The sequence below is a fragment of the Microcaecilia unicolor genome, chromosome 1 (genome assembly GCF_901765095.1).
Source record: "Microcaecilia unicolor chromosome 1, aMicUni1.1, whole genome shotgun sequence".
Lineage (NCBI taxonomy): Eukaryota > Metazoa > Chordata > Amphibia > Gymnophiona > Siphonopidae > Microcaecilia > Microcaecilia unicolor.
In genome coordinates, this window is record NC_044031.1 from 631,461,639 (window position 1) to 631,470,393 (window position 8,755).

The 8,755-nt window shown below is 43.2% G+C and overlaps 1 protein-coding gene across 1 annotated transcript in view; it reads right to left on the reverse strand.

Moving 5' to 3' along the window:
* LOC115481656 (SUMO-activating enzyme subunit 1-like) overlaps window positions 1–4,286 on the reverse strand; it is a 108,559-nt gene extending 104,273 nt beyond the window's left edge. The window contains exon 1 of the mRNA XM_030220980.1: window positions 4,180–4,286. Within this exon, the coding sequence (XP_030076840.1) occupies window positions 4,180–4,260 (81 nt within the window). The 5' untranslated portion in view covers window positions 4,261–4,286. The remainder of the gene's footprint in view (window positions 1–4,179) is intronic.
* Window positions 4,287–8,755: the final 4,469 nt, after the last annotated feature.

Genomic DNA, 8,755 nt, shown 5'->3' on the forward strand with positions numbered 1-8,755 from the left:
AATTTTTCCAAGTCCATTTAATAGCGGTCTATGGACTTGTCCTTTAGGAATCTATCTAACCCCTTTTTAAACTCCGTCAAGCTAACCGCCCGTACCACGTTCTCCGGCAACGAATTCCAGAGTCTAATTACACGTTGGGTGAAGAAAAATTTTCTCCGATTCGTTTTAAATTTACCACACTGTAGCTTCAACTCATGCCCTCTAGTCCTAGTATTTTTGGATAGCGTGAACAGTCGCTTCACATCCACCCGGTCCATTCCACTCATTATTTTATACACTTCTATCATATCTCCCCTCAGCCGTCTCTTCTCCAAGCTGAAAAGCCCTAGCCTTCTCAGCCTCTCTTCGTAGGAAAGTCGTCCCATCCCCACTATCATTTTCGTCGCCCTTCGCTGTACCTTTTCCAATTCTACTATATCTTTTTTGAGATACGGAGACCAGTACTGAACACAATACTCCAGGTGCGGTCGCACCATGGAGCGATACAACAGCATTATAACATCCGCACACCTGGACTCCATACCCTTCCTAATAACACCCAACATTCTATTCGCTTTCCTAGCCGCAGCAGCACACTGAGCAGAAGGTTTCAGCGTATCATCGACGACGACACCCAGATCCCTTTCTTGATCCGTAACTCCTAACGCGGAACCTTGCAAGACGTAGCTATAATTCGGGTTCCTCTTACCCACATGCATCACTTTGCACTTGTCAACATTGAACTTCATCTGCCACTTGCACGCCCATTCTCCCAGTCTCGCAAGGTCCTCCTGTAATCGTTCACATTCCTCCTGCGACTTGACGACCCTGAATAATTTTGTGTCATCGGCGAATTTAATTACCTCACTAGTTATTCCCATCTCTAGGTCATTTATAAATACATTAAAAAGCAACGGACCCAGCACAGACCCCTGCGGGACCCCACTAACTACCCTCCTCCACTGAGAATACTGGCCACGCAATCCTACTCTCTGCTTCCTATCTTTCAACCAGTTCTTAATCCATAATAATACCCTACCTCCGATTCCATGACTCTGCAATTTCTTCAGGAGTCTTTCGTGCGGCACTTTGTCAAACACCTTCTGAAAATCCAGATATACAATATCAACCGGCTCCCCATTGTCCACATGTTTGCTTACCCCCTCAAAAAAATGCATTAGATTGGTGAGGCAAGACTTCCCTTCACTAAATCCGTGTTGACTTTGTCTCATCAGTCCATGTTTTTGTATATGCTCTGCAATTTTATTCTTAATAATAGCCTCCACCATCTTGCCCGGCACCGACGTCAGACTCACCGGTCTGTAATTTCCCGGATCTCCTCTGGAACCCTTCTTAAAAATCGGAGTAACATTGGCTACCCTCCAGTCTTCCGGTACTACACTCGATTTTAGGGACAGATTGCATATTTCTAACAGTAGCTCCGCAAGTTCATTTTTTAGTTCTATTAATACTCTGGGATGAATACCATCAGGTCCCGGTGATTTACTACTCTTCAGCTTGCTGAACTGACCCATTACATCCTCCAAGGTTACAGAGAATTGTTTAGTTTCTCCGACTCCCCGCTTCAAATATTCTTTCCGGCACCGGTGTCCCCCCAAATCTTCCTCGGTGAAGACCGAAGCAAAGAATTCATTTAATTTCTCCGCTACGGCTTTGTCCTCCTTGATCGCCCCTTTAACACCATTTTCGTCCAGCGGCCCAACCGACTCTTTGGCCGGTTTCCTGCTTTTAATGTATCTAAAAAAATTTTTACTATGTATTTTTGCTTCCAACGCTAATTTCTTCTCAAAGTCCTTTTTTGCCCTCCTTATCTCCGCTTTGCATTTGGCTTGGCATTCCTTATGATCTATCCTGTTACTTTCAGTTGGTTCTCTTCTCCACTTTCTGAAGGATTGTTTTTTGGCTCTAATGATTTCCTTTATCTTACTGTTTAGCCACGCCGGCTGACGTTTAGTCTTTTTTTCCCTTTTTTCTAATACGTGGAATATATTTGTCCTGAACCTCCAGGATGGTGTTTTTAAACAGCATCCATGCCTGATGCAAGTTTTTACTCTGCGAGCTGCTCCTTTCAGTCTTTTTTTCACCATTTTCTCATTTTGGTCGTAATCACCTTTTCTATAGTTAAACGCTAGCGTACTTGATTTCCTAGTTTCACTTCCTTCAATGCCAATATCAAACCGATCATATTATGATCACTGTTATCAAGCGGCCCTCGTATCGTTACCCCCTGCACTAGATCATGAGCACCACTAAGGACTAAGTCTAGTATTTTTCCTTCTATTGTCGGCTCCTGAACTAGCTGTTCCATGAAGCTGTCCTTGATTTCATCAAGAAATCTTATGTCCCTTGCGTGTACAGATGTTACATTAACCCAGTCTATATGCGGGTAATTGAAATCCCCCATTATTATTGTGTTGCCCAGTTTGTTTGCGTCCCTGATTTCCTTTAACATTTCCGCATCCGTCTGTTCGTTCTGGCCAGGCGGACGATAGTACACTCCTATCACTATCCTTTTCCCCTTTGCACATGGAATTTCAATCCACAGTGATTCCAAGGAGTGTTTTGTTTCCTGCAGAATTTTCAATCTATTTGATTCAAGGCTCTCGTTAATATACAATGCTACCCCTCCACCAATCCGATTCACCCTATCACTACGATATAATTTGTACCCCGGTATGACAGTGTCCCACTGGTTATCCTCCTTCCACCAGGTCTCAGAGATGCCTATTATATCTAATTTTTCATTTAGTGCAATATATTCCAACTCCCCCATCTTATTTCTTAGGCTCCTGGCATTCGCATATAGACATTTCAAACTATGTTTGTTGTTCCTAAGTACATCATGCTTAGTACTTGACAGTAATAATTGGCAATCTTTTGTCTGATTTTTATTGTTATTTAAAGATACTCGATCTACTACAATCTCTTTTGCAACCTCACTATCAGGATACTCTATCTTCCCTGTTATGGTGATATCTTTGAAAGATACCTTATCCCGAACCATGCTCTTTTGAGCGACTGTCGGCCTTCCCCCCATTTCTAGTTTAAAAGCTGCTCTATCTCCTTCTTAAACGCCGATGCCAGCAGCCTGGTCCCACTCTGGTTAAGATGGAGCCCATCCTTTCGGAATAGGCTCCCCTTCCCAGAATGTTGCCCAGTTCCTAACAAATCTAAAGCCCTCCTCCCTGCACCATCGTCTCATCCACGCATTGAGACTCTGGAGCTCTGCCTGTCTCTTGGGCCCTGCGCGTGGCACAGGTAGCATTTCAGAAAATGCTACCCTGGAGGATCTGGATTTCAGCTTTCTACCTAAGAGCCTAAATTTTGCTTCCAGAACCTCTCTCCCACATTTTCCTATGTCATTAGTACCCACATGTACCAAGACAGCCGTCTCCTCCCCAGCACTATATAAAATCCTATCTAGGTGACGCGTGAGGTCCGCCAACCTTCGCACCAGGCAGGCAAGTCACCAGGCGATCCTCACGTCCACCAGCCACCCAGCTATCTATATGCCTAATGATCGAATCACCAAGTACAACAGCTGTCCTAACCTTTCCCTCCCGGGCAACATTTGGAGATATATCCTCGGTGCGAAAGGATAATACATCCCCTGGTGAGCAGGTCCTGGCTACAGGAGTACTTCCTACTTCACCAGGATGATGCTCTCCTTCTAGGAGACCTCCCTCCTCCAAGGTAGCACAGGGGCTACCTGACTGGAGGTGGGACTTCTCTACAACATCCCTGTAGGTCTCCTCTATGTACCTCTCTGTCTCCCTCAGCTCCATCAAGTCTGCTACTCTAGCCTCAAGAGAACGGACACGTTCTCTGAGAGCTAGGAGCTCTTTGCATCGGGCACACACATATGACACCTCACCAATTGGGAGATAATCATACATGCACTCACCCTCATGTCCCTGGCTCCTCACAATGAAGGGAGATGAAAGCTTCAACGCCAGCCACGGCTGCTACCCATCTTCAAGTGGCAGATCTAGCTTCCCCCCCTTTTCTCCCCCACCCCCTCAAGTCCCTAGGTACACATTTGTTTGAACATGCACAAACATATGGACACACAAACGGATTGACCTTTAACAGCATATCCTATAGCCAGTTTTGAAACCTGTCTAAAGCTGGGGCCTTATGAATAGGCATCACAGAAATTTTAACAGTAATGTTTCCCACCTGCTGGTGATCCAACATTGTCAATCCTTTGACTCCTGCTAAAATGAGGTTTTTAGCTACTTCTGCTCCGAGGCCTTTCATGCCAACCAGCAGAACTCTAGAGGCACGAAGTCTATAACAAAAAACAACAACAACAAAAACGTCAAGGAGTATCTCATTAGAACAAAAAATTGGTAAAGAAGCAAAATTCAGTTATCTAATAGCACTCTTACACTACCTGACACTCCCAGAGATTGGAACCGATTAAAAGGATTACAAATCTGATAAGGAGAATAAGAGTTGATCTACTGGGTCAAACCAAAGGTCTATCTAGCCCAGTATCCTGCTTCTTTAGAGTCAGGTTAAGTCACAGAGGACTACAAAAGGGCAGAAGTGGTAATTCTCCACAAAAGTGGAATGAGTAGGTTGGGAACTACAGGCCAGTTAGTCTGACCTCTAAAGTAAATTAATGGCAACACTTTTAAAACAGAGAATATTGATGTTTCTGGAATCCAATTGCAGGACATGGAGGCAGCATGTTTTTTCTAAAGAGACCTGTCACACAAATCTGATTAATTTGGATAACCAGAGAGAGTTGGCTCAAGGAAGAGAACTAGATGTGGTATTCTTAGATTTCAGCAAAGCCTTTGACACAGTTCTACATAGTTGCCTTATAAATAAACTGGGCTGTAAGTAACTGACTGGGTTACGAACTGGTTGAGGGGAAGGTGAAAGAGGGTAGTCTAAATGGAGCTCACTCTAAGGAAAGCATAACCACAGTGTGCCACAAGGATTGGTTCTTGGTCAGATTCTTTTTTGGGTTTAAATCTTTATTGACAAATATATAAGCAGCACAAACATAGCCAGTTCTCAAAGAGAAAACACAATACAAAATCATCAAGAAATTTTACATTTTCTTCCCCCCCCCCCATCCTAACCTCCCATTTCTATATCCTCCCCCATTCCAATATCCCACCTCTACCCCAACCTCAAATTAAAGTACTATCCCAAATGTGGGATTGGACATGTAAATATCCCCCGCCCACCCACATCTATCCCATATAATAATGAATAAGTCAACTATCCCAAACGAATTAGATTTAGACAAAAGACAAATAAAGTTGTACAAAAATGTTCTGTTATGCACTAGCGAAATACACAAAATAAAGATAAAATACAGAAAGAAGGGGCCGAGCCAACACAAGTACAAGCAAGCCCATGGCTCACAGAAACAGCATCTTAGTGCCCACTCCGGCTGGGACAGTTTGCAAAACAAAATTTGTGCTGCCTCCAGATTAGGAAAAACATGAATCTTGCCATCATACTTAATCTGAAGTCATGCTGGATAAGCACAGCACACGGAATCTGTTGGAGATAAAGCTCAGAGCATAGGGGTAAACAAAAGCTTTCCGCGAATTGCACACTTTCGTGGTATAGTCCAGAAAACATTTTTTTTTAACTTTCCTATTTTCAAACTCCAAATTATGTTCACCATGCAAGAATTGCAGGATAGCTTGCTTATATGCTAAGTGCAACCACCTGAAATACAACCACTCTAGGTCTCACAAGCACACCAGTCCCAGAGCTTAACTGATGAGCCACTCAATTTTAAAAGGAGCATCAAGAGATATCAAGTGTAAAGAATGCGGAATCCAAGTCTCTAAAGACTTTACCAAAACATCATCCTTCAGGGACTCAGAAGGCCCAGCAAATACCATAATGCAAATGCTGCAGTTCAGTATCCAGCGCAGCTTCCACCACTGCCCGCACTTCTGACACAATCTCCTTAGTCCATGTTAAGCTTACCGAGGAACTAGGTGGGGCCAAAAAGCCACCATCTTAGCTTCTGCGCCTCATAATTTCTCTGGAGCCCTGCAGGTCAATCTCGACACCATAAGAAAGCAGATGCCACAAATCATCCTTCTTCAAGCCACTGGCACAGCAGAGAATATTTAAATATAATAGTCCTCTCTTGCAAAAAATAAAAATAAAAAAGTCAGGATATGTGGCAAATTTGGTACGGAGATAGAGGAAGCCGAACAGACTGCCTCAGCTTTTGCTCTAGGTGTCATGTGTCCTCTGGTCCGATTCTTTTTAACATCTTTGTAAGCGATATTGATGAAGGGGTGTCTGATAATGATTGCCTCTTTGCAGATTATACCTAAATCCAAATAGGTAGATGCTCCTGATAGTGTGGATAACATGAGGAGGGCAAAGTGATGCACGTGGGGAAAGAGGTACCCGAACTATAGCTACGTAATGCAAGGTTCCACGTTAGGAGTCACCGACCAAGAAAGGGATCTTGGCGTCATTGTTGATGATATGTTGAAGCCCTCTGCTCAGTGTGCTGCAGCGGCTAAGAAAGCAAACAAAATGTTAGGTATTATTAGGAAAGGAATGTAAAACAAAAGTGAAAACATTATAATGCCTTTGTATCGGTCCATGGTGCGGCCGAACCTCGAATACTGTGTTCAATTCTGGAATTAGAAAAGGTACAGAGAAAGGCAATGAAAATGATAAAGGGGTTGGGAACAACTTCCCTATGAGGAAAGGTTGAAACACTAGGGCTCATCAGCTTGGAGAAGAGATGGCTGAGGGGAGATAGGATAGAGGTCTATATAATGAGTGGAATGGGTCGACATGAATCGTTTCTTTACTTTTCCAAAAATACTAGGACTAGGGGGCATGTGATGGAAGCTACAAAAGTAGTAAATTTTTTTTTTTTTTTTAGTTTTCAACTTTTTTATTGATGACAGATTAGCAATAATACATATCTCAAACATTTCCAGCTGATATGGTGAAATACAAATTTAATACGAATCGGAGAAAATTTTTCTTCACTCAACGTGTAATTAAATTCTGGAATTCGTTGCCAGAGAATGTGGTAAAAGCAGTTAGCTTAGCAGGGTTTAAAAAAAAGGGTCTGGATTGCTCCCTAAAGGAAAAGTCCACAGACCATTATTAAATTGACTTGGGGAAAATTCACTGCTTACTTCTGGGATAAGCTGCATAAAATGTATTGAACTTTTTCAGGATCTTGCCAGGTACTTGCAACCTGGATTGGCCACTGTTTGAAACAGGATGCTGGTCTTGATGGACCTTTGGTCTGTCCTAGTGTGGCAATACTTACGTTATGTAGGGACCTAGCAAATTTTGAAAAATGGTCCAGAATTTGGAAGCTTCTGCAAACCTACTCTTAGCCTCCATCTGTCAGCACAGAACAGAAATATATGTGTTAAGCTATTCTGCTTTTGTGGAGCGGGACCACATCCACCCTTCTGTAGTCCTCCGGGACCAATTCCGACTCTAAAGAAGAATTGAAAAAGTCAGATGGTTGAGTCATCAGAATTTCCCTAAGTTCCTTCAGTACACTCAGATGTATACAAATCTGGCCCCATTGTTTTGTCCATCTTTAGATTAGCCAGCTCCTTGTGAGCAGTCAATGAGAAATTTTGCAAGCATACATATAACATAGTAAATGACGGCAGATAAAGACCTGTAGGGTCCATTTAGTCAGTCCAACAGTCACATTCATTATCAATTCACGATTAAACCATCAATGAATGCGATATAAAGGTAAAATTATGCTTTACCTGCTGATAATTTTCTTTCCTTTAGAAGCAGTAGATGAATCCAGGAACTGGTGGGTTGTGTTCACTGGAGATAGAGATTACAAAGCTGAAAGCAGTGATGTCAGACAGTCAGCTCCTCCTTCACTGCAGTATACGTAATCACCAAGCAGAATCAGACAAGAAACCAGGAAGCCTTCCTCACCAACCAAACACAACAGAAACTTGTCAGTCCAACTCAGAGAAACCACAACTGCCATGACTCCTCTTCAGTGGTTTTCGTTCTCTTTTTTTTCGTTTCAAAAAAATTTAAAATAATCCAAAGGCCAGGACAAGAATAGACAGGCAAAACAATCGCGGCTGACAGAGGGCAGGATCCTGAATTCATTTGTCGCTACTAAGGGAAAGAAAATTATCAGCAGGTAAGGCATTTTACCTTCCTTAGCGCTTCAGCAGACGAATACAGGAACTGGTGGGATGTACCAAAACAATCCCTAACTAGGGTGGGAAGTTGCCGCTCCCGAGACACAACCGCCGCTGCAAAGGCAGCATCCGAATAGCAAAAGCACACCCATTCCACCCAAGAGATAGACAGCAACCTCATGGAACAAAATATCTGCAATCCAATGAGAAATAGTCGGATCGGAGGCCACCTTCCCAAGACAAGGACCAGCGAGAAGGACAAAGAGATGATCCAAGTGCCGAAAAACATGCAACATCTGCGAATGCCGGAGAAGAACCCTCCGAAAATCCAGAAGACAAAGTGCAGCATACTCCACAAGGAAATCCCCCACCTGAAAGGAGGGAAGAAAGAGAGACTGATAAATAAAAGCCAAACCACAGCCAGAAAGAAAAGGAGGAACCGTATGCAAGATCTCTCCAGACTCGGCAAATTCCAGAAAAGCAGCTTTGCATGGCAACGCTAACAATTCAGACACTCTGCGTGCCAAAGAATTGGCAACCAAGAACACTGCTCATGAGTAAGCTCCTAAGCGAAGGCTTCCGCAAAGGATCAAAAGAAGTCTGAA